This window comes from Lissotriton vulgaris, chromosome 8 (assembly GCF_964263255.1).
Source record: "Lissotriton vulgaris chromosome 8, aLisVul1.2, whole genome shotgun sequence".
Classification (NCBI taxonomy): Eukaryota; Metazoa; Chordata; class Amphibia; order Caudata; family Salamandridae; genus Lissotriton; species Lissotriton vulgaris.
The window spans coordinates 1132157496-1132184796 of record NC_141696.1 but is presented as its reverse complement, the minus strand read 5'-3'; the positions used below and the strand labels follow the sequence as shown (position 1 = coordinate 1132184796).

Below are 27301 nucleotides of genomic sequence, written 5' to 3'. Positions count from 1 at the left end.
CACTCCACCGAATCGAAAGCCTTCTCCATGTCCAAGAATATCGCGATGGCCTTCGTGTCCGGTCGAACATGCTGCATAGTGCCAAACACCGTCCGCAAGTTGTAAGTAAGGTTCCTGTCTGGGATAAACCCTGCCTGCTCAGGTGTAGCCAACTCCGAGGCTAACCGGGCCAGGCGGTTGGCCAGAACCTTGGCGAACAGCTTGGTGTCCACATTCAGTAGAGACAACAGCCTATAAGAGCCGCACTCCTCTGGAGGCTTACCCGGCTTGGGGATAGCCACTAGTATAGCTTCTCTCATAGTTTGCTGCATCATACCCGTCATGCATAGGTCGTCGAATAACGTTGAGATATGGGGGAGCAATATTTCAATAAAGGCCTTTTAGAAGCCAACAGTAAGGCCGTCCGTTCCGGGAGCGCTGACCGACCGCATCCCCGCCAGTGCCTCCGTAATCTCATCTCTTTTGATGGGATGCATGAGGAACTCTCTATGCGTGTCAGAGAGGAAGGGCAACTTAATGTGCTCCAGATAATCTAAGATTTCGTCATCCATGTTAGACATACGGGACGCGTACAGCTCCGAATAGTATTGTTTGAACCTGTGTGCCATCTCCCCTTCGTCTGTAAGTAGTTCGCCCCCTTCCAATCGGATTGCAGTTATCAAAGTTTTACTGCGTCTAGCTTTTAGCATGTTAGCTAGCACTGATCCCGGCCAATCCCCTTCCCCATATGTTCGCGCCGTGACATATTTTCCCATGTGTTGTACTTCACTATCCGCCGCTTCCTGATACTCTGCTAATAAGCCCTTCATAGCGCCTGGAACCTCCTCGTCATCCCCAGCCAACTGGCGTGCCTCCAGATGCCCTTTTTTACTGTTCCAAGTTCAATAACTTCTGTCGTATGGAGCGGAGTACCCCCGAATGTTTAGTCCTGGCCTCCCACCCACCCGCCCCCCCCCCCCCCTCTAAAGTACACTTAGAAAGCTTCCCGCACCGTCTGAAAACTGTCTACCAAGCCAATATTTGTGTCAAAGTATGTATCAATAGCTTCTGCCATCTCCTCTTTGAAGACCGGGTCCAGAAGCGAATAAGGGGGAAATCGCTACGTAAACGGTGGTATTGTTTTCTTAGGCGTGGATTAAACCAGTAAGAGCGGTGAATGATCGGACAAAGTACGCGGCAATACCTGACAAGCTTGTATCCCAGGCATGAGGGACGACAACGCCAGCCAGTAGTCTATACGTGTAGGCAGGTTGTGGTATGCAGAGCAATGTGTGTAGCCACCGTCCTGTCGGTGCAGCCCTTTCCATACATCCATGAGATCCTTGCTAATCATGACACTTTCTATGGTCTTGGCCGCTGCTACCGGCCGTCTCCCCGGGCCCCCGATCTGTCTCAGGGTATTTGTGTCCCCTAACCGCCTCCCATCGCGTTAGCTATAGTTGCAAAGAACTCCGGGCAGTCAAAGTTTGGGCCATATATATTCACCATAAACAATTCTAATCCCCTACCCTGTAATTTGGAGATGACAAACTGTCCCTCCGTGTCTGACGTCATCTGTTGTAACGTGTAGTCGGTTCTGGGATTGACCCACGTCATTACCCCTCTAGCGTGAGTTGAGAAGCCGGAGGCATTATTATATGAGAAGACCACCCTCAGAGGCACCCTGATCTACCGACCTCCGGGACCACGCACCCAATTCAGCGAGGACATCGCCGACTTCGTCAGCCCGCATGCCCTCCCCTCCGCTGACTACATCCTCCTGGGAGACCTCAACTTCCACCTGGAGAACAACAACGACCGCAACACCAGCACCCTGCTCGACAACCTCGCCAATCTTGGACTCAAGCAGCTGGTGTCCACTCCCACCCACCTCGCCGGACACACACTCGACGCAGTCTTCTCATCCATCACAGACATCACCTTCAGCCACGCCACAGAGCTTCAATGGACGGACCACAGCTGCGTCCACTTCACCTTCAAAAGAACGACGACCCACCACCACCAGCAACAGGCTGCCCGCAGAAGCTGGAACAAGATCACAGCCGACCAGCTCGCCACCTCCCTGAGCCAGCACCCTCCTGCCAGCTCAGCGAACCCCAGCCAGGCCGCCGACAACCTCACGAAGTGGATCAGCAACTGCGCGGACGAGCTCGCCCCGCTGAGGACCCCGCCCAGCAGAACCGGCAGCAAGAAAGCCCCATGGTTCACCGACGAACTCAAGAGCTCCAAGAAGAACTGCCGAGCCCTCGAAAGTCTGGAGAAGGGAACCAACACCGGACAACATGACCACCTTCAAGCTTGCCACCCGGAAGCACCACCAGCTGATCCGCGCCGCCAAGAAAACTGCATTCAAGAACCGGCTGGACAACAACGCACACAACTGCAAGGAACTCTTCAACATCGTGAAAGAGCTATCCAACCCCAGCGCAGGAAACAACGACATCACCCCATCGCAAGACCTCTGCAACTCCCTCGCCTCATACTTCCACAACAAGATCGCGGACATACACAACAGCTTCAACAACCAACCAACGCACACCACGACCGAACCACCACCCCCCACCACCACCCTCCGCGCCTGGACTCCGATCAGCACCGAAGACACCGTCCGCACGATGAACTCCGTCCACTCCGGATCTCCGACCGACCCCTGCCCTCACCACGTCTTCAACAAGGCCGACGCTGTCATCGCACCCCACCTGCGAGACATCATCAACACCTCCTTCGACACCGCCACCTTCCCTGAGAGCTGGAAGCACGCCGAACTCAGCGCTCTACTCAAGAAACCCACAGCGGACCCCACCAAACTCAAGAATTACCGCCCCATCTCGCTCCTCCCGTTTCCAGCCAAAGTCATCGAGAAGACCGTCAACAAGCAGCTTGCCGCCTTCCTTGAGACGAACGGATCCCTCGACCCCTCACAGTCTGGCTTCCGAGCCAACCACAGCACCGAGACCGCCCTCATCGCCGCCACCGATGACATCCGAGCCCTGATGGACAACGGAGAAACAGCGGCCCTCATCCTCCTAGACCTCTCCGCGGCATTTAACACTGTCTGCCACCGCACCCTAGTACAGCGCCTCAGCAACGTCGGAATCCAGGAGAAGGCTCTGGAATGAATCATCTCCTTCCTCGACGGAAGAACACAGAGAGTCCGCCTACCACCGTACAAGTCAGAGGCCACCGAAGTCATCTGCGGCGTCCCTCAAGGATCCTCGCTGAGCCCCACCCTCTTCAACGTCTACATGAGCCCCCTCGCGGCCATCGCACGCCAACACAACCTCATTATAATCTCCTACGCCGACGACACCCAGCTGATCCTCTCCCTGACCAACGACCCCGCCGCCGCCAGAGCCAACCTGCACGAAGGGATGAAAGAGGTAGCCGAGTGGATGACGACCAGCCGCCTGAAACTGAACTCAGACAAGACGGAGGTCCTCATCCTGGGCTCTTCGCCCTCCGCCTGGGACGACTCCTGGTGGCCTCCCGCCCTGGGCACCGCACCCAAACCGACAGACCACGCACGCAACCTGGGTTTCATCCTGGACTCCTCCCTCTCCATGACCAGGCAAGTCAACAACGTCTCCTCGGCATGCTTCAACATCCTACGCATGCTACGGAAGATCTTCTGGTGGATCCCCACCGAGACCAGGAAGACCGTCACCCAGGCCCTCGTCACCAGCCGACTGGACTACGGCAACGCCCTCTACGCCGGTACCACCGCCAAGCTCCAGAAGAGACTCCAGCGGATCCAGAACGCCTCAGCCAGACTCATCCTCGACATCCCACGAACCAGCCACATCTCCGGACATCTGAGAGACCTGCATTGGCTCCCCGTCAACAAAAGAATCACCTTCCGCCTCCTCACCCACGCACACAAAGCCCTACACGACCAAGGCCCGAGCTACCTCAACAACCGAATCAACTTCTACGCTCCCAAACGCCACCTCCGATCAGCCAACCACGCCCTCGCCGCCGTCCCCCGCATCCGAAGAGCGACAACAGGAGGAAGGTCCTTCTCCTACCTGGCCGCCAAGACCTGGAACTCCCTCCCGACCGACCTGCGCCTGACCCAAGACCACCTCTCCTTCAGGAAGAAGCTGAAGACCTGGCTGTTCGAGCAGTAACAGCACCCCCCTCCCCCCAGCGCCTTGAGACCCTACGGGTGAGTAGTGCGCTCTATAAATGTCTTTGATTGATTGATTGATTGATATTCCCCTGTTGCGCATCATTGGGCTATTTAAAGGTAGGTGAGTCTCTTGGAGTAAAGCAACGTCAATATCATGTCTATTTAGGTAGCTCAGCACCTTGCACAGCTTGCTGTGGTCATTTAGGCCCCTGACATTCCCCGACAGTGATCTAAGGGAATGTTTCACTCTTGCGGTAATAGTGCTACTAGTCGTGGCCATCCTGTTCCTCAAGCGTCACTACTTGTCCTGTTGTATGTGGTGTACATGTGTGAAGTGCGTCATGCAACAGCTCAGTTGACATCTCTAACATCAAAAACAACAATACCCCTACCCAATACGATCCTCACCCCTTCCACAGCAGACCACCCACAACTCGGTCGCGCAACATTCCTTGTATCATCCCCCCCTACTCCCCCCCCCCGCCCCACCCAACTTAGTTAACTGTAGAGGTGATTACACTCCAGGCAGAGGTCGCTCTGTATACTCTTATCTGCCAAACACAGGGAACCTCTCGTCCCGACCTCCGCGCACCGGCTTAAAGCACCAGCAGCCCACTATAAAGGCGTTCCACGGCCATCTGTGGTTAAGTTCCATGCCGCTGCCAGACCAACCTTCCCACCAGTGCCTTACATCCAAGATAGCTAATCCTGAGATCTGCGCTGCAATTAAGATAGCATCCCTCAGTTATCCCCCAACGCAATTTACTAAACCTCAGTAGTCAATATCAGTGCAGTTACATAGATAATAAGGACCACTGGCTCCCATCTACCGTCTCCAGAATGTACAATAACGACACATTATCCTGCGCGCCCCCCCCCCCCCCGCCCCCTCGTCTGTGCAATACTTATCAGCACAGTGCGGTTAAATGAGTCTCAGTCCTGCGCCTCGAACGGGCCGCCAGCCGCCTCGTCCAGCAGCTGTCGTTCCGGGCTCTGTCTCTGTTCTTTGGACCAGTCTCTCACAGCCTTCTGTAGAGTCTTCGGATCAGTAAAAATGTGGAAGCGCCCCTGCTTATTCACCCAGAGTTTAGCCGGATACAGCATGGCATAGTCCAGGCCTAGGTCGTGCAACTGTTTTTTCATGGGCACGAATTGTCTCCGTGCCTCCTGTACTCTCGCGGTGAAATCCGGGTAGAGTGAAATAGACGATCCCTCATATGTGAACTCTTGCTTTTCCTTCGCCGTCCGCAAAGCAGCATCTCTGTCTCGGTAATTTAATAGTTTCGGTATGATCGGGCATGGCGGGGCTCCTGGCACCGGATGGGGGCCCAAGGAACGGTGCGCGCTCTCCACCACGAACATGTTAGAGAAGACCTCTGTGTTCGAGGGAGGTTCTAGGGAGCGTTTTCCTCGGGTGCAAGGGGGCACTTCACTGAGTGATCGAAGGAGTGATTTAGGGACAAAGGGGTACCTTAATTTGAGGCGGGTGTCTGGGAACTTGCACTAAAATGAAGGAAACAGATATGTGAGTCATGGAAACCAAGCCAAGAGGTTAACAGATTTATTTAAGAGGCACAGTGTTGAGAAAATAGCATTATTAATGCAAATACAGAATATTTGTGACTTTGCATTCTCTGATAGTCACTTGAACCAGTATGTATTTCTGCATGAACACAGTGAACTGTTTGAGAGAGAGAGAGAGAGAGAGAGAGAGAGACACTAAACCTCAAAGACACATTACAAATGTACCATGGGAACGATATAACTGAAGAAAAACGTTCACAAAATGCAAATCACATTTGATGCAAAATACTGAGAATACTCAGGTACCTACCTAAAACCTAAAAGAAAGCAACCTTGCAAGTGTAATATAAGATTTAAATTCTCAATTAAAAAAACACCAATTTAGAGACAAAATAGAATACATGGTGTATGCAGCAAATATATTGGCAAGTTAAATTGTATCTTAAAACAAAAAACAAGAGCTCTTGGGAAGCACCCAAACCCGCCTGCCATCTACTAACAGACGGGTGGGGTATTCCGATGAGAACTGTGTGGGCTCCCCTTTTATACTCTCTAAGGCTATGAGACGCCTACAGTAACGTCATCTCACACCACTTCTACCTACGTCACTTATAGCATGGTTTGCACATTTATCAGCACGTAGACTAGGTGAAAGGTTATATTCACAGGCCAAGCGCTTGTCTTAAATTGCATAGGGCAAGCAGAAATATATACATATATGGATATATGTCCTGGTTATTCATCACCCCAGCTTGACGTGGCTGCGGAGGGAAACTTCCCTTATTCTTATGTACAGACCCAGGATGTGACGAGCCATATTTCAACACAAAAGTGAGACATTGAACTCTGCGCCAGTGAACTTTGCACACGGGTAGGGTGGGGGCTCTTTAGTTTGGAGCAGGAGGCCTCGCTGAGAGACGCTGGCTGCGATTCTTGATCAGACCAGCTCAGAGCCTGCTGTTTAGTAAAGATGGGTGCAGAAGCTTGGTCAACTTACCAAAAGGCCTACAAATTAGGCTGGCAGGGCCTATGTAGGGGCTCATACTTCAGGTGTGGGCAGGACGGGCCTCCAGTACCCCATGATAAAAAAATAGACCCTCCGTCATCTGCCCCAGAAGGCTCACCAGCATCTTCTCCACAAATTGCTCCATGTTTCCAGTTTGCGTCGTCTCCGGCAGACCGGTAATGCGAAGGTTGCAGCATCTCGAGCGGGCCTCCAAAACCTCTGCTTTGTCTTTTATACTCGTATGACCCTCCCAAGCTGTTTATGATTAGTGTCTAGCGTGGTTTGCGCCTCCGTGAGCCTCCGTTCAGACTTGTCCAACCTCTCAGCATGCTTGTCCAGTCTTTCTCCCATTCTATCCATACGATATGAAAGGGCATTGATTTTGGTACCCAGGGAGGTGATGCCGCTTTGTAGGCCTTTTTCCATTGCCAGCAGCATGCTTCGGATATCCGGTTCATCCTCCATAGGGGCAGCAGTCCTCGTAGCCTCTTCTGATGCGATATGAAGGTGGCCTTACTGGTCGCATTGATAGGTACCACCCTAACCCTATCAGTAATGAAAATGATAATGCTTCTTTAGGGAACAAGAATCTTCTCTGTAACGTTAGATCATTATCGAAACACACAGCCGAGGTATGGGATCTAATCTCTTCGTAAGAACCTGATTTGTGCTTCCTTACAGAAACATGGCTAAAACCCCACTCGGCTCCTACCATAACCTTAGGAATCCCGACTGGGTACAAAATAGTTAGATTAGATCGCCCCACCAAGATAGGGGGAGGGATTGCGGTTGTTCACAAACAGGAAATTTATATTTCCATATTAGAGGAACTAATCACACCAGAACTAGAATTGCTGATCTTTAAACTTAGCTTCACACCCAAGGGAAGCCGAATGGGAGCTTTGGTGTACCGCCCTCCTGGACCGTGCACAAACTTCTCTAACATACTGGTTGAAATACTTGCCTCATATATGAATAATGACAGTTACTTTTTACTAGTAGGGGATTTTAATGTGCACAGTGAATTAGGAGAATGCAGTGAGGCACAATCTTTACTGACGGACCTATCCCTACTGGGCGTAATACAAAGAAATTGCGGGCCCACACATCAGGCAGGTCACACCCTGGATTTGATCCTATCCAATTCTCCTTTGGTCACTTGCCTTCCCCCAATGCAAGTAAATTGGACTGACCATTTTATCATTGAATTTCATACTCCCCACATTAAACCCACCCCCTCAGGCCCGGTCCCTTTGCCCAGCAAACGAAGACAGTGGCACAAAATTAATCAAGTTTTATTCTAAGAAAGGTGTGTAGAACCCGCTATCACTCCTTTAGAGAATATCGAAACGGCTCTAAAGAAATTCGAAGGGGCAACTAAGGCAGCTATAAATGATATAGCCCCTCTGAAACTGTTCAAACCACGCCCAGCCCATCAAGCCGCCAGTAAACTTGAAAAGAGGTGGAGAGCGTCCCATTTGGCGGATGACAAGAACCGCTACTGGGACTCCCTATCAATTTATCACAAAGCCATTGGCACAGCAAGCAAAACACACATTGTGTCCCAAATCACAGCTGCAGGAAATTCTCCTAGGTTTTCGTACCAAATCCTACAATCTTTTGTCAAACCTGTAGCGTGTGAAAGTTCTGAGTTGGCATCACAGCAGCTATGTGATGAAATTTCCCAGTTCTTCTCTAATAAAATAGACAGAATTTAGGAGAAAATTGTTAATTCTAATATGGCATTTAGTACAGACAAATCACTCCCTCAGATTAAGGATGAACCTAATTCTATCGCCCACACCCTTGACATGTTCCCCCCCTATCACTGCAGAGGAGGTATTATCTTTAACCTCACGGATAAAGAGTGGAAGTCCGGATGACACGATTCCAGCTAGAATAATGCCCATGCTTGCTGAAGATTTATGCCCTGTGATCCAGAGGCTCGTGAATCTCTCACTTAGCTCAGGTGACGTCCCCAGGGGATGGAAACGGGCCTTGGTAAGACCAATCATGAAAAATACCGCCATACCATGGACCGAATAATCCAATCTTAGGCCCATATCCCTGCTACCATTCTTAGGGAAACTGACCGAAAAACATGTCAACCGTCATCTGTCAAACTACATTGAACATGCAGGGGGGTTGGACTATTCTCAATCAGGGTTTAGGCCGAAGCACAGCACGGAGTCAACCCTTTTGTCAGTCACAGACGACTTGCATATGTATCAGGACCAGGGCTACGCCGTGATCCTAGTACTATTAGATCTGTCGGCAGTGTTCGACACGTGTCACATACCATCCTCATTGACCGGTTGGCGAACATTGGACTAAAGGACAAAGCCCTTGCCTGGCTAAGGGGTTTCTTATCCAATCGCACCCAGAGTGTCACCATGGGTGCATATCGCTCAGTGGAGGTAGAGATTTCGAAAGGGATGCCACAGGGCTCTTGTTTGAGCCCAACCCTCTTTAACATCTACGTGGCACCCCTGGCAAGAGTGATGCCCACGTATGGCTTCATCCCAGTGTCCTATGCGGATGACACGCAGCTCCTCTTTCCTTTCAAAACTCTCTCCACTGAAGTAAAGTACTCCTTCTCATTAGTCATGAAGGCTGTAGCACAATGGATGTCCTCTAACTGCCTTCAGTGCAATGTAAGCAAAACAGAAGTCATGGTGTTCGGGGAGGCTAAAATGACTCCTGATTGGTGGCCACACGACCTGGGAGCAGTTCCTGAACCAAAGCAGATCGTTAAAAATCTGGGGATCCGTTTAGATCAAGAACTTTCGCTGAAACAGCACAGCAACTATGTCATAGGCTCATGTTTCCACACTATCAGCCTGTTGCGCAAAGTTTTTCCCCTGCTCCCAGATTCCTTCAGGAGAACGCTGGTACAGGCTCTTGTTCTAAGTCGGATCGACTACTGTAACGGCTTGCTACTCTCTGCAAACGAGGGAGTGCTGGCCAAGCTCTAAGTAATCCAGAATACGGCGGCCCGCCTGGTCCTGAATGTCCCTCCGAGAACCGCGTCCAAACCTCTTCTGGACCAATTACACTGGCTCTCAATCCGGCAGAGAACAAAGTTTAAAGTATGCTGTTCAATACATAAAAGCTTAAACGGACAAGGGCCCGTCTACCTGGAAAACAAATTCATTCCATATGTCCCTACCCGATCTCTCAGATCCAGCAACCACCTTCTAGGTGGTGCCCCGTGCAAGATAGGCCAGACACTGAGGCAAAGCTCTATCTGTAACTGGACCATCACTGTGGAACAAGCTCCCTCTGTCTCTCAGACAATGTTCAGAACATCTAAAATTTAGAAGGCAGCTCAAAACCCTGCTGTTTAGAAACCAGATCTAAATCCATCTGATGCTACTTTTCCTCTGTCTTTCTTTCCTTGCTCCCAGGCGCAGAGATACTCCTTCGGGAGTTTATTCAATCGCGTTACAAACCCGCAAATAAATAAATATCCTGCGACTTAGAGCGTTTTTGCGAAAACGTAAGCTTGGACTGCGTCCTGTCAGTCCTTCCCATGACCTTCTCTAGGCGCATGGATTACAGTAGGATTATCTTCGGTGATCCCGCAGAGGGCGAATCAATTTCTGGCCGAGTTGAAATCTGCTACTGCTGTGGGCACTTATTCCTTCGCCGTCTTGTGTCAAGGAGGGACACCTCGCTGCAACAGTGCATTGTCTTGAACCCGAAGTGAGGGGCTGTATCTGTTGCTGACTTGCCCCCGAAGCGTCTCTCCAGTCGCACTCCTCAATACTGTCTTGGTCCTTCGCAGTTGGGCGTGTGAGTAGCTGGCCTGTGGGTTTATTCAGCCGTAGTCTCACTCTGGAAAGACATCCCAGCATCGTGCCTCCTCAAAAAGACCAAATCAGTGCCGCCTCTGGGCGTCCAGGGCACAGGCTGATCCCGCTTTGCGTTCTTGCTGAGATTACTGTCCTGCGCCACACTACTCCCTTTTCTACTTGAAGGGCGATATGGGCTCAAGGGTCTAGGCCCCGTCTTACTGCCCTCTTCCCCAGCGTGTCCGCCTGTGCACAAAATGGCGGCTCCCCGCCGTCTAGGAGGGCCACTACACCTCGCGGCTTCTAGCTCCCTTCTCCGCTGTCTCTGGTTTCTCGCTGGGCCGCCAGCTTAAGTCACTGGGCAGTGGTTATAGGAGAGCAGAGTAGTACAAGTTTTAAAGGGGGCCCAACTTCCAGTGGGTACTGTGGTTCTAGCCAGCACAGTGCTGTTACTGGTCCCTTTGTTGCTTCACTTGCTGAGGGTACCAAAGCAATAGCTGCTGCAATGTCACTGCTATCAACACCTCACAGCAGGTGGTCTCACTGTGGAATGCCCACATTCAGCTCCCGCAGCAAGTTTCTGCCGCGGTGCCCTATCCTGTATCTCGGGCCGCCGCGCTATCCTCAGCACCAGTCAGGTGAGCACTACAGCTGCTCCGCTCCGCTCTTCTCGCCCCCCAGCCCGGGGCGCTCCTCAGCTCTTATCAAGGACGCGGTTTCATCCAGCCGGTCACAGGCGATGTCGGGCCCCCGAGTCCAGGGAGCCAGTCGCAACCAGCAGTCTGTCACCGCACAAGAGCAACCTTCTCTCCGCCCCACGCCGTGCCCAGGCTCAGGGGAAAGGGGCACTGTGGGTTGTTTGCTATGGGCTCCCTCCACGCACCTGCTTCAGGCCATGCGGCCCTAAGTTACACGATTTCCGCCTCGCATCAGCCTCTGGTGATGGTCTGCCACCGCACGCTCGCTGACGCGGTTCCGCCCGCTCTGCAAGGGAGCCCAGGGATCAGCGGCCTGTAGAATCGCCAGCAGAGCACTGCTGTATCTCGGCGAGCACCGGGGCGGGGGAGTTCAGGAACAGCTTGTTACACTGCGGCCGTGTTCCAGTTACCAGATCTTCATTGAGTAGCGATATAGTAGCGGCGAGCTGCTGGATAAATGCAGGATAGAAGGTCGGTGTGGCAGAGCTCAAGACTCAGGCAGCCATCTTGGTCTCAAGCAAGCTCCACCTCCCCAGTTTGCTTTCAGTTACACACTAAGCACGGGATCCAAGTCTGTGAATCCCCTTGCCACTAGAAAACTCACAAAAGGTGATGGGAGGCAGCTTGCAATAAGTCTAGCTACTGGCAGTTGCTTAAGGTAGCACCACAGCTTATCGTTCTTTTGCTCACATTGACACCCCATTTTTGACCCAGCCATATTCAAATTAGTCTTTAGTCGGTTTCACTTAGTTATGGCTTCATCAGCTAGGTAATGCTTGGTTCGAGTGACACAGTGAGCACAGGATCCACGCCTGGGCAGGGAGGACCTGGCTTGGCAGTTCGGGCTGGACTATTGCCATCAGGACGATGGTCAAAACTGATTTGCATATGGCTGGGTTCAAACTAAGGTGGCATGGTGAGCAAAAGAAAGCTGGGTTGGAGGACTACCCTAGCCATTGCCAGTGGTTAGACTAATTGAAAACCGCCTCCCATCACCTTTTGTGTGTTTCATGTACTGACCTAAGTTTAATGAGTATGTTCAGATGTCGATCCCATACTCACTATGTCACTGAACTAAGCTGTACCTGGCTGATGAGCCCATACTTAAGGCAAAACTGGTCCAGGGTTGCTTGTGTTCCGGTTCAGGGAGGACCTGGCTTCGCAATTCGGGCTGGACTGCTCCCATGAGGAACAGGGTCAAGACTGATTTGCACATGGCTGTGTCAAAACTGAGGTGACATGGTGAGCAAAAGAATGATGGGTTGGAGTGCTACCCGAGCGATTGCCACTGGTTAGGCTAATTGCAGGCAGCCTCCCATTACCTTTAGTATTTTTCATGTACGAGCCTAAGTGGCATGGGTATGCCCAGACATGGGTCCCATACTCAGTGTCACTGGGACCAAGCTGTCCCTAGCCAATGAAGTCGATGTCCATGCGCATTTTCAGTCAATTGAGGAGGCACTATACCTATTGACTCGAAAGACATCTTCACAGAAATACAAGTTGTACACTTCCGAGCCCAAGACTAGATGGCTGGATTATGCAGAGCTTGTGAATCTACAGCACTGTATGCCACAAACGGATGCTTACAGGGTAAGTAACATTTTCCATATATTATTATTTTATATGTTTATTCTCAGTCAGTGAAAATAAGTGTGGCCAAGTAAAACTTGTTACTTGTGTATAATGAAACACAATTTCACTAAATTATTACTGTGGTGGTGCAAAGGTCAAATTCTTTTTTACAGCATTAGACTGTACCTTGAAAAAAAACAATGCTTATTGTCTCAGATTCCTTTGTAGAATGAGGTCACACGAGAAGAATTAGGGCCATGCACACACAACTTAGTTATTGTGATTCTTTCTCACCGCACATAATTAGCTGCTTTGGCTCTGGTTACATACCTTGTTATAACTGCAGCACATGAACAAAACAATATGGCATAAACCAATCATGCAGATTCGTTGTTATGTGCTGCTATCCACCATTGTTGAGGGAAACCATGGGCATCGCGAGTCACTTGAGGATGGGCCTCTCATAAGTCATGGCCCTTCCCCCCACTCCCAGCAATGTTAATAAATAGCATATTACGCTCTGCTCAACTGCATATAGTCATAGCTATGATATATAGGACTATATAAAATATACTATTATGCCCCGTAAGTGGCAAATTTCTGTAGTTTTTAAGTTTTTTTTGTAAGGATAACTGCACTTCACCTGTGAGGTTTTTTTCCAGTGAATTTGGGTATTTTTTTAAACCTGCATTAATGTGTTGTGCGCAAACCTAATCATAACTTCTCTTTGAGATTTGGTTTTTGCAGATATCATATACGACAATCGTATATAAAAAAATGAACATTAAAATAAAATGTGATTGGCAGAATTTACCATTTTCATCAGCATCATTACGTAACATTTACCCAAACAAAACAGTTATCCTTTATCTGTATTGAAGTCTTCAATAATGTTTTTGTTATAAAGCTTTGTTTATAGGATTTTTGCAAAAACATAAAAACGGAACCAATAAGATACATATAAAGCATCTTATCTGATAGAATGAATGAAAATGTTTCTGATAGGATGCAGTAGTGATGTTACTTGTAGATTATTAGTGATTCATAAAGATTCTACACATTTCTTTCATTGCTCATGTTGCTGTCAACTGACACTGATCCCACGAAGACCATATTTTCTTGTTTGTTCAGGCATCTTCCCAATTGGAAGATCAGCTGTTCTATTTATGGCCACAAGTCCATGCCCTTTGTCACATCTCAATAATGTTAATGGTAAGGTGATGTATAATATCAGTCATTTCAGTCCCACTTTGTGATGACATAATGCACATAATGTGTTAGGTAATGAGCAATGTATCAGACGCCCTTCCTCTAGGATTTAATTCTGAGGGCCATGGTTGTGGAAGTATTGCGGAAGGTGTGATGTGTCCTCCTCCAATTCAGGACTCTGTACCACCCCCTATGCCAAATGGCTGGTTACTTGACTTGGCTGACACAAGTGGCTTAGTCTCCTCCCAATTTGCCTACTGAGGCCAATTCTTCATTGACTGACATGCTTCTTTGAGTTTCGATTGCCCTGGATTTACATCTCCTTCACTGAAATTATCAGCAGACCCCATAATTGTTGTTTTACTCCCTGCCCAGTCTAATGTTGAGCCTGTACTTCCTTATAGTGACTGTCTTTTCGATATCCTTTAGGGTACTTGGACTAAACCTGAAACAAGGCTCTGTGAAGATCGAATACATTTTTCACAGGCATCTCCTGGCCTCGGATGATCCCATCTGTTCACTTAGACATCTGTCTACTAAAATCTTTGTGGTGCAGGCTGTTTTAGCCACACAGAATATTGATTTTCTCCCCCAGGTCCCTCTGGAAAGGGAGGCCAGGAAATTTGACGCTTGTGGTAGGCATATCTTTTCTTCTAGTGCTGCGTAATGTAAATGTAAATGTAAATGTATAGGCATTTATATAGCGCACTACTTACCCGGAGGGTCCCAAGGCGCTTCGACCGCTGCGAAACCCTTCCTGGCTTCCCTGAGAGATGGTCCCTTAATGGGTATCTCCAGGGTGAGACCAGGCATCCCCGGCGGTCTGGTGGGGCCGTTAGTGAAGATGAGGCAAGCTAATGCCCAGAGTTGCCGAGTGTGATCGCTGATCAGAGTGGGCACCGAGGCGAGAGAATTATCGAGTCCTCTGACCCTGGTCCAGAAACCTGCCGCGCAGGGAATCGAACCCTGGTCCCGGGCCGTCCTCTGCTCTCGGGGCTGCCACCTCTAACCAGTGAGCCACACTACTTCGTGGGCTCTCCGAACACTTCTTGTGTGCCTGTCTGCTTTCCCACGCCTTGTGGGACGCTGTGGAGTGTCTCTTTCCTTCCATTTTCGGAGGAAGCCCGGATTGCTCTTGTTCTCATGGTTCAAGATGGGCAGCAAGCTGCCACACTTAGTATCTGCTGTGGTATGGATACTATTGATTATGTTGGTCGGGCTATGACCTCTTCCATTGCTCTCTGTCGAAGTGCATGGTTGCGTACTTCTAGGTTTTCAAAGGCTGTGGAAACTGCTTTGATCGACAAGCCTTTTGATCGCACCTCCATTTTTGGCGCGCACTCAGACTCAGCTTCATGGTGGTTTCTAGTCTTAACTTGGTTATTGTACTATAGTTGTCTGGGATAGTTCTTTCCCTTGTTTTGACTCTTTCCCACCTCCCTAGGGCAGAGTTCTTCTCTCCCCTCCAGGGATGCGAATAGTGTGGTGCTTTTGCTTTCTGCAGGTACCTTTTGTCTCGTTTATGCTGTCGGTGACAGGTTTAGTTTCCAGCTATCTGGAACTTATCTTGTTTTACAATCTCTTGGAGTCTGCTCTGTGACTTCTTTTACAGCTTGCATTTTTCCTGCCCAAGTGCTTACTCTGTAGCAGGTATTCTATTTAAAAGTTGTGCGGTGTCACTATAGCCTTGTTTCATTTTCTGTAGACCATATTTGCATGCCTTGGAGGCATTTTAGTGAGCTAATCTTACACTATGTATCCCTTATAGAGAATCTGCTTTCCTCTTTCTCTGTCCTTCTGTTAATATAGGCTCTACTGGTGCCACAGGCAGGCAACCTCTCTGGGTTCCTGTTTGTTCAGGCCTCAGCTTCATCTCTTCAGCCTTGTCGTAATACTGTGACTGCTCTTCTCAAGGAGTCTAGTCTTCTTGTGCCTGTTTTATATGCATCTTCCATCGTATTTGTGGGGTAACTGTTGTGTCTGCTCTTATTTTTGGTGTCCTTCACCTGTAACACTGGTCCCCTTCCTTGATGAGGTCTTTAACCGGTGTCCTTATTTCACTAGCGGTTGGCGTTTTACGTTGCCTACCTCTGCCCCCCCCCCTTTCTGTGGGAGAATACGGTTCACCCCTCCCCTCTTCCTTGGTGGGGATCTTTCATTACTTTTTGGGGGGATTTATCCTAGCTTTTCTCATATCTCCCTTAAGTGTTGGTCAGGTTTGTTACGTTTTTCTCCAGCTTCTGTACATTGGATAATGTGTGATTGCCCTTGTTTTTCTATAGTGGGCACGGTCTTCCATTTCCTATTATTAGGTGACGTGTTGCTGTTTTCAAGCTTTGTCTTTCTGTCTCCACCTCAATTCCTGTTGTAACTTCTTTCCGATGGTGGGGCTTATGATTATTTCTGTCCTCCCTTGGTTACCTCTGTTCTTGAGTACCCTTCGTTCCTCCACTTCTCATTCTCCCGCCCACTTGTGGAGGATGTGGAATGCCTTCGGAGGAGTGGATATACTTTTACTGCACCATGTGTGTCTATGAGAATATCTATGTTCTTTATATGCATATTTATCCTCGGATACATTTATCTTGGATGCATGTCTCTGCATGTATATACTTATGTCAAATGGATCTCTTGTAGATTTCTTTTACTTCAGGTATATATTCGTATGTGTGTTTCACATATGGTCGTCTGGCCTTCCATACTGTGTACGTCGCCGCATTTTACCTACACCCTTCTTAGTAACCCAGTTCAAACTTCTTAGTTGTACTTGTCTGTTTCCTTCCTTCTCTTCAATGAGCGTCTCCATTACATATTTCCCGTGGATACCTTGTATATCTATCAATGTTTTCACTATAAGAGCAGTTTCTTTCCGTTCTTGGTTTTTTTTTCTAGCCATTCTCTTTAACATTTATTGTTCTATTTTTTTTCTTTCTTCATCATTCTATGTTTGGCGGTACCTTGTTTCGCATCTGCTTCTTAGGATGGTTTCTGCGACGATCGGTGGATGCTCTTTATTCGTTCTGTGTGTTCGCTGTGGTTCCCCACACTGTGTATGCTTGCTCCTTCCATTTAGTTTTGAGCCGGGACTCTATAGAGTGTTGTACTTGGTACCTCTGCGTTCCCCGATCTTAGATTGCATTCCTTTTCCTGATTCGTTACCATGCTTTTATGCTCCTATTTTATTTTATTTATTTAAGCTTCTATCGCGCACAGCTACCCACAATGGGTTTCCCGGCGCCAGGGATAGACTAAAGAAGAAAGGAGGGTGTATCACCTGACTTGAAGTCACAACCGACTATTGGCCTTTGTACTCCCCATGGCTACCATAGTCCTTCTTGGAGATCAGTCCTCTCAGTGAGCATCTTGCTTCACCTACCATTTGCAGATAGTCTTGTCCCTTTCTATCCTTGGGCTGCCTTCTATTGTGGATCTTTGGTGAGTTCTGTTTGCAGCCTCTCCTCTGAGAGTGCTTTGCCTGGGTATTTGATTCTAAGATAAAGAATCTGCGGCTAGATGTCTAAATCAGATGGACAAGTTACTTACCTTCGGTAACGCATTATCTGGCAGAGACAGGAGCTAGCCACAGTTTCCTTAACAACCTACCCATCCTCCCCACTCGGCGATCCGAGGACCATGTTGCCTCCTGAATTCCACTTAGCGTTCTACTTACGTTCTTTCATTCTGTACATGTTGCTATAAGTCTTTTTCCTCTTTTGGCACACTGTTTACTAAGGCTGTTTATCTGCATGGTTGTGGGTTGTTAGCTCGGACATAGCCATAAAAGAAACTGATGTCGGGGGAGGGCATATTAGTACTCCTTTGATGTCCCATCCGGGAGACATTGTCACTACTGAGTCGCTCAAGGGCCTCTGCCGACACGCTTAGATACTGCTGGGAAAACTCCTGGATCCAATCTGGCAAATGGGGAGAATTCTAAGCTAGATCATGTCCCTACCATATAAGGAGTTACGGGAGGTAAGTAACTTGTCCTTCTAATAATAATAATCCATACTTGTAAAGCACAAACATATCACCCCTTAAGGTTTCAAGACACTGAGGACCGTTGGGGAGATTGTGAGCTAATGCCCAGAGTCACATCATGCTGAGCTGAGCTGCTGCCAGCGTCTGGGATCGAACCGTGATCCCCACGCTCTGGAGTCATCTGCCATGACAGCTGTGCCACACCTCTCCCACCTCCATGGACAAAGCAGTCGCTGAGCAGCATTTATGGAAAATTCCCTTTCTGACGAAGCAACACCGATTGAAGGGCCTGTACTCTACCCCGATGGAGGTGTGGGATCAATTGGTAGCCTGTAAGGGATTGTCCTCATCCCTTCCCCATTTACGCTGATTGTGGGTAACACCGACTTTACTCTGGGTATGGACCAGGTGGCATTTCTTCCGTGGCAGAGGGCGAGATGCCGCTCCATTGGCCACATGTTTGATGAGGGCCCACTCTCTTTTGATCCACTCCGATAAAACTATATACTGCCAAAATTGGAAAGATTATATTATATCTGAGTCCGACACTGGCTAGCACACCTGACAATTTGCAAAGGGGCACAGCGCTCACTTACAGCAGAACAGGACCAGGACCTGCTCCCACAGCGTCTCTCACTCCCCCCAACCCCCACACCCTCAAAACCCTCACCCCACCCCGTTAACTGACAGCACTCTGCCATGAATTTACTACATAAGCCAGCATTCGAGGCGGTAGCAGGGTGTAGACCAGATTAACAGTAGGAGTTGCTAGTGAGTTTGAGCTAGGATCATTTTCTGTGCTCCCAATACAGAAAAAACGATTATGCTGCAGATCCCTATTGAAGGTTTTTGTCCTGAGTCTGTGCATGTATCTGGATGTGCTGCATTGTCGGACTAAAGTGTGATAGATGACTTGGGTATGCCTCTGGACTGCAATGGCAAGTACCTCTGCATGTCATGATTGTGCTGCAGTACGCCCAAGTAACTATTGAAAGAATGAAAAGCGAGACACCTCCAAGATCTTTCATACCTGGATTGCTACTTCACCAGTTGACTGTAAGGCACTGCAAGCCTGATATCCATCCACTGGAGGAGGGCGACTCGAGAGCCTTCTTTGCTCAGAGACCTTGATATATCTGTTGGGCTAAGTCTAAGTCAAATTAACCGTTTGCATAGAACCTATTGTACCCCAAATGGCTTTAGGAGATAGGTATGGTGCTATCCCTGGCTTGTTCCAAACGTTTGGAGTGGCTGGTTCCATGTGGTTAGGACTTGTCCAAAGATAGACATATTTTGGAGAAAGGTTCTAAAGATACCGGCTGAAAAGTTATGGTGACCCATTCACTCTTCACCAAGATTATGTATTCTGAGAATCTGGGAAGATGTTAGAGCACAAGGTAACAAAGAACATTGATAAACGAGACATTGCCAGACACTGGAGATTGGAAGCTGCACTGCCACACAAAACATGTTTGAATGGATGGACTGGCGTTCACAGCTAGAGGAACCCATTTACCTGACTTGGGTTTTCCGAATAAATGCAGAAGAAGTAGGGCAACATGGTAGGAGCACTTGCAACTTGTTGTGGCTTAAGATAATGAGAGAGTACGTTGGTTTAATATGGGGCCAAGATATTGTTCTTGGAGCTTGCTTATTCAGTTGTTTTAGAGAGCGATGTGAATGAGTGGGTTTTTTGAAGTTATGTCAGACTTTTCTTGTTTGGTTTATTCTTTAAATTGTCATCTCCTGCTTGATCACTTGCTTTTCGCAACTCAAATCAATAAAAAAGAATTGTATAAAAAAAGAGTTTGTGATAAACTGGCTTAACTCTACTGGAACAGCAGGGTGCTACATGGCAGGAATGTGGTTTATTGGATGTATTATACGTCTGTATACTGTGATAGGGCGGTAACAAAGGGGCAGGATCAAAGGAGCATTAGGACTGAAGGTGCAGTAGACACTATTGAGTTCAGAGAATGGACCTTTTGAAGTTGGGCCTACTGGTTCCCCTTCTGCAGTGTGCCTCTTTAGGCACCGTCCTATATTTACCATGACATTTGAACCGCCTCTTTTAAATCTTAAGTTTATTGCCCAGATTTTGCTTTTTATATGGTACATATCTACTGCAACCTGTGGGCTGTGCTGTGCATTTATTTTAACAACTCATACATCATGCTGAACAATGTGAAAACAAGGTTCTTTCGAGATGCATAGACCGAGTTTTGACTAGGGAATAGCAGAAAAAGCCCATGTAGGCAAGCAACTTGTAGGGAATCATTTCTGATTTATGGGTACAGGAATGTTTTGAACAGGTAGTTTGTTATCATAGTCTTAGAACACAGTGTGAATAACCTGATGTCTTTCAGTTGAGCGTTCCATACTTTAGGACCCAGGTGGTTAATTCATGATTTTAGCTTTTGATGGTCTGGGATCTCTAGGATTAAGGGCCCTTTGCTTCTTTTTTGCTAACCAAATGTAATAGCCGGCTTTCGTATTGTTAGACATGTTAGCCCATGGTCAGTGCTTTAAAAGTGTTAAAGGGGTCTTGCATTTTATTCTAGCATCTAGTGGGATTCGTTGTAGCTTTAATTACGTTGTGTCCTGGGCTCCTACTCTTCATGCTTTTTTTGAAGTATATATTTGAAGTTAGCCAAAGTCGTTTTGGGAAGATCTAATAATGTTTCCTCCATCAGTGTTTTAATCCTCTGGAGCTTATACATCTTGGAGTAGGTCATCATGTGGGATTGCTGGTTGTATTTTTCTCATTAGATAAAGCTTTAAATAGATGTGCCACATGGAGCTCTGCAGTAAGATTGTTATTTAGAGTAAGTGGGGAAGTGTGGCTCACTGGTTAGAGCAGGCAGACCCTGAAGCAGAGGTCAGACCCGGGACCAGGGTTCAATTCCCGACGCGGCAGGGTCTTGAGCTCAAATGTCCATGGACTCGATAATTCTCGCTTCGGTGCCTGACCTAATCATGGGTTCACACTCTGCAACTCTGGGCATTAAGCTTGCTTAATCTCCACAACGGCCCCCCCGCGACGGGATGCCTGGCTTTCACCTTGGGGATGCCCTGTAGGGGCTATCTCACAGGGAAAAGCCAGGACGGGTTCCCAAGGCAAGCGCGGAGATACCCCTTCGGGGGTCGATTCAGGCGCTATATAAGAAACATAATAATAATAATAATAAGTCCTTTTAAATCGACTAATGGTTCCGATTTGGACGACTTGGTTGTATTTTTCCATGTATTACCTGAAAGTTTTGTACCTTTTGCTTGTGGAAGGAGAATTCAGTTTTGTTGGGGTTTAACTATAGCAATAAGATCCGCATCAAGGATTATAGGTTATCAAGGAATGTACACAATGTTTCAGTGTTGCTGTTGGATAGCTAAGTGTCCTCTACATATTAATGAATGGTTTGTGTTGCATTGGGTGTGCTCTCTCGCCGCGCCTGTAGGCTGATAAGAGTGGCAACAATTCCCAGCTGCTTGGCTTCAATCACTGACTGCTCATGTCTCCACGTGCACTCTCTGGTGCTGGCATCTGGTGGGCGTGTGGATGTACAGCTTTTTTAAGAATAAAGTGGGGGAAGGGGACAAGTTTGTAGACAATGGCATCTCTGGTGGTGTGCAATCTGGAGGCTGGTGTTCTGTCAATGCGATTGGGTTTCCTTCAATGTGCCTCTTCAAAGAACACTGGTTCCAAGAACTGGACACATTTCCTTAGAAGTGGCTACTGAGTTAGGATCACACAATAGGTCCACTCTATCAGCCTCTAAGTATAGAATCAGTTCTAGGTGAGGAATTGCGAACTGGACTCAATTGACTTGGTGGGGCTTTAAGCAGAATTGACATAGCCCCACAGAAGAGCCCTTCAGAACTAAATCAATGTTCCATGTGTGGCGTCTAAACGTTGTAGCATTACTACAGTATTTTAGAGGAACCTTTAGGAAACGGATAATTGCTTTGGATTTATTCACTGTACACTTTTATATAGCTTCCCTAATCTGCTGATTAAATTATTCCTCAATCTTCCCCCACTATTCATGCATCTTCCTTCGTGGACTTGACACAGTTTGCCCAATTAAATGTCATCCCATATGAGCCATGAAAGATTCTGAAGGTCAAGGGAAATATACAGTGTTGGTGGCATTCATTGTAACTTGAGTGTTTGTGAATGTGCAAGTGCGTCTGTGCGCGCAATTCTGTGTGCCTATAATTGGTTATGTTATGGGAAGCCTGCGCTGCAGCTTCCATTCTCCAAGCGAGGTAGTGTGAAACTCAGTTTAAAAAAAATTACTGTACAGATGACCCAGAAAAAGTGTTTTTCCTTTCAAATAGAAGCTATTAACCATGTTGATTTCGACATGTAATATTGAATTTCTTGTAGATTCTATTAATTTAAGAAACATTACATGGTGACTGCATATTAAATCTTTTTGAATTCGAAAAGTTGTCTAAGATTTGCACAAGAGCTTATATCTGTCATATAAACGGTGTTACATTTTTTTTTACCAATATAGTGTTGAGCTGGAGAAGACACCACGAAAAAATGACCCTGAAGAAGTGATTCTCTTTCCTCCACAAACTCCTGTCCGGTAAGAGACACCTTAACAGCTTTCATTGTTGGTAGAGGAAGCTTCCTCAGCTTGGGGTGCGGTAAATGGGATTCTGAAATAGCTGTGTTTATATAACATACATTTAGAGGAAACATATGTTCTCTTGCTGATGAGGAAAGCAACAATGTACGGCTCCCTTGAGGTCTCTGTGTTGAGTTTCCTGTTCTGCATTGTATTGTAAGATCTTTGTTCTGTCATGTCACATAAGCAAAATTCCATTGTGAATATTTCTTGGCAAGCTCTGTAGACGATCATTGTTTTCACGCTGAGAATTACATGAATCATTTCATTTTATCTAGCGGTCACCTGCCATCAAATGGAGATGCGGTGGCAGCGATTGCTTGTATTTATTTTTAATTTGAAGTTCTTTTTTATTTAAATATAACTTGTGATGAAGGAATAGGTTACCAATGTATCACATTGTAGCAACGAACACAAGTGATATCCCTGTACATGTTGTTTATTTATATATGTATTCATTGGTTACACAATTGGTATACTCTTCTATTTATTCTTGGAAGCACAAATGGAAGGCAGTGAGAGGGAATAGGTGCATGGCACTGTGCATCACAGCGTTCTTGTAGAACTCAAATAGCTTCTTATACACTTAGCTCCCTAGAACAAGCTGCATATTTGTAGGTTTCTGGCAATACAATTGTACTTGTACTTTATTTTAAAATAACACTAACTGCTAAGATCTGAATCTATTATTATATCCTCAAGTTTTGTCTCTCGGACTTCTCTGAGTAAGCATATACGCTCTTGGGTGTGCAATGTTTTTGGTCTTGTCAGTGAGTTTTGGTTTAAGTGAGTGTGGAAGAACAGAATGGAGACCACGTTCTGAGTTTTTTGTATAAAAGACAGAGGAAGTATTTGAGTCTCAACTCTGACCAGAAAAACAAGAGCATCCTGTTAACCATGAATCCAATGCCCTCTGTGCTACTCATGAGCAAAAAGGTCTGTTGTGGATCATGAATCCCCAAACACTCCAATTTGTTATCTATTGATTACACAACAGCTACCCTGTTACCCTTTGGAAAAAGCTAAGAAAGTGCACTGGAAATGACGTGATCCCTACGTTTTAGTTTATTTGCACCACTTTCGTTCTCCTTGTTGGGCACCTTTGTATCTACACCTTCTTAGTACCCTGTTCACCTTGCGTTCAATAGAGTCAACTATGTTGCACAGAATATATGTCAGGTCATATCTTCGGTTTTTCTCCACTGGTGTTTTCATAGAGAAGCACCCTTCAGTGACCTCTTCTGAAGTGACTCCTTTTTACCTCTTTGTCCTGTGCTAAGGCAGTTGAACAAACCAAGAATAGCTCCTCTTCCATTTTCTTCGGGTTTGCATTCAGAGAATCACAGCCTTCCCATCAATACATTTCTTTGTTATTCTCGAGCTCTCTGTCTGCAGCACCATGCAAGGAGGTTCACCTAATTTGTCATCCAGTTCCTTGGAATATACTTTTCCTAGGTAGCAGCCACCCCCACCCTGGTAGTCTGCTACAGTGACCGTCGGTCTCTGTCTTCAGTTGCTGTTGTAACAAAACATTGACACTGGGATGACAGGGCTGTGACCTATGGCATGCTTATGGCTTGGTCACTACTTGAATATAATTCATCCTCTCCCCACTTTTCCTACTGTTAGTTACAAGCTCAGTAGCCCATATATTGGAGCTATGCCTTGCCAGTCTAGCTCCTTCATTGTCTGTTGCTGCTCGACCTTCTGGCACCCAGTGCCTATGGAGGTTCAGATCATGGTTCCAGAGCCCCTGAAGGACACATGCTGTTGTGTCTGCCTGGCTCTGTCACAATGTACCTGTACCGTTATTGCAATGTGGTATCCAACCAAGTGAAGCAATGGGAAATAGTTTAAAAACATGCACGTGGGAAGAGACATTCACCACAACAACAGTCTGGTCTGTAATCATAAACCTTGGAAATTGCTCTTTTAACTGCCTGTATAATTTGCAAAGTGCCTTAAACATGCAGTGTCCTCATGTGTAGTGCATTATAGCCACACATTAAAATGTGTACAATTTTTTTTTATACTGGAATATTTATCAGTAATACAAACTGAGGGTACATCTCACTGTATTTCCTTAGAGTGCTAACTCTTAACAAATGAAGACTTCACAGTAATGAAATGTATGTACAACTTTGAGCATGAACAGAATCTTGGAAAGGAATCCTCCAATTTTTCTTAAGAAATTTCGCCCACACCCTATGAGATCATAGGGTTTATTTATTGCCCGGGTTAGGATGTCAGACGATGAGGCACCCTTGTACACTGACGAATACATAGCGAAAATTATGAGCGGCCCATCATTGTTTTCTATTCAGCCCAATATTGTGACTAATCCTAGACAACAACTACTGGAAAAACTAGAGAAGGCCAAGAAAAAACATGTACGAACAGAGTTACATGCGCGCATGTTAACAGAGCATTTAAAGGCAGGAATAATTCCCCAAGGACTGCAAGTCAGGAACGTCCCTGGCATTTTCCGTGAAGACCCCAAATTCAAGAGTAAATTCAGCAACATTTCAACGACTTGTTCTAGACACTGTATGGTGTTGGGGGTAGAAACCGCAATAGAACACGCAAAAAGTGAATTGAAAGAGATCGAGGAATTAGAAAAAGAACTACTAGGGGGCTATGGAGTCACTGAAGCCAAGATATTGTTAGACAAACTAAACAAGGCCATAGACAAGTTTAACACATTTGAGCTTAAAAAAAGGGTGGGCAAAGTCACTAAGGACATTAAAAAATTTCATCAAAGAGAGGGCATACCCCTACCTCAGAGAAGACTACTATACAGCAGTAATTCAAAGAAGAGAGTGTCTAAAAGGGATTTCACTTGTTCTAAATATATTCTATTATTTCAATTAATTTAGTCCTATATAATCAGACTCTAAAGTGTCACAAAGACAACCACAATAAATACACTTTTCAAAGGACAGAAAGCAAAGCACACGGAAAAACCTGTTCGTATAAAATGAGTTTATCTGATTTAAGTATCTTGAATTTGAGAAGGGTACATTGGAAAAAGATGGATATCCGCAAATAACGTTATGAACAGATGTACAAATAAATTTAGACATACAAATCATAACCTACATCAGCTCCTGAAAAAATAGTAAGCAAATATTAACTTAATATAGATAAATATTGCTAAAGAAACTGGAGGTTTTCTTGGAGTTGACGGGACTGTCGACGTTTCGGTCTGTGTGACGTCAGTCCATTAGACCATCCTCAGGATAATGATTTTTTTTTTGCAAGATATAAAACCTTATATTGTGTTCACAAGGAAATAACAAATGACCTGTTCCTTCTAATGCCTGGACGTTTTCTCGCCAGACTCTATTTCTAACTACGTTACTGAACTAAACTTGGCTTTGTTGTATCTTTGAAGAATGAAGCAAGAATCGCCGTTGGCTTTATCTGAAATGTCCATTGGTTGCTATATGCCACAAGTGATTTGAACGTGGCTTTTAAACTGCCTCCCCGACTCAAGATCATTTGTTAACTCCAATACCTGCCTGCGCCCCGCTCGAAGAACGCCATCACCACGACTCAAAGACATAAGAACCAAGGAGGGTGAATAAGGCGTAACGGATACTCCACGCCGCCGGCTCAATACACCACCGGAGGGGAGACAAGTAGGTGCCAACGTAAGGGGCGAGAGAGATTGGCCAACAGTGGGAAACCGTTACATAAACCAGTGGATACACGAGGCCGAGCAGCCCGGCTGAAGTTGGAGATAGTGGAGAGGCGATTGGGAGCTGCCCCCCATCCCGTTCTTAACCCAGTATGCCCTACAAACTTCGGAGGCCTTACAGGTATCACATCACTGTGAGATTGAGCTCCGTCCCTGATCACAGTGTCACCATCACGTCCGCGAGGTGTGTACAAATCAGCCCCTCGAGGCGAAACAGCATACGACTGGTTGGAAGGTTGGCGGCAAGTAGGAGCACATCGGCGTGCCAAAGGAAAGCACCGGCACCCACAAGAAGATGACCACGTCAGTTCTCAAGAGCAAAGGCGGAAGGAGCCGAGTCGCTCGCCGCGAATAGGAGCAGAAGAACATGGACAAGGGCCGGAGCATTGACCCCTCGGCTCTCACCGGAACTACTACTGTATTGACAATTGGAACTCAAGCTGCTTCTGGTTTCTGGACTAAGGCGAGCCTAAGGGGACGAAGAGGGGCGCTGCCCCTAGGAACCTTAACCCCGACAAGCAAGTACTATGGTTTGGGAGGGAAAGAAGCACTCTAAGTTGGGGGGGCGGGCGGTTTTATGTCCGTTAAGCAGGGAGGCAGGGAGGCGGGTGGGGTGGGATGGGGTAGTTATTGTTTTTTTCAAAGTTATATGTTGTGGCGGGAATCGACAACTGGCACACACTGAGAACACGAAGAGAAGGCAGCTCCATCGAGATGGGGACGGGAGGGAAACACATAGCGAGTCTACGACTGCACCATAGACGCACTGATGTCAACACACGGCAGCGACTCAGAGGAGTTCAATAGGTCCTTCATGGCGCATAATTCACAGGGTAACACCCGTTGTAGCACGACGCAAGAGACCCAAGTATCACCCCTATGGATACTAACGTGTAACGTTAGAGGATTGCGCGGTAAAATTAAAAGAGGCCTGGTACTGCAGGCCTTAAAGAGACATAGCCCAACAGTGGTCCTCCTACAAGAGAGACACCTCACAGGGAAGGCATGCCAAGCACTAGACAGAAGAGGTTATACGATGGCTGCACAC

General features: G+C 47.1%; 1 protein-coding gene across 1 annotated transcript in view; it reads left to right on the top strand.

The window, feature by feature from the left end:
* Window positions 1-27301, top strand: part of RB1 (RB transcriptional corepressor 1) — a 1321361-nt gene that overhangs the window by 383727 nt on the left and 910333 nt on the right. The window contains exon 11 of the mRNA XM_086934987.1: window positions 22437-22511. Within this exon, the coding sequence (XP_086791113.1) occupies window positions 22437-22511 (75 nt within the window). The remainder of the gene's footprint in view (window positions 1-22436; window positions 22512-27301) is intronic.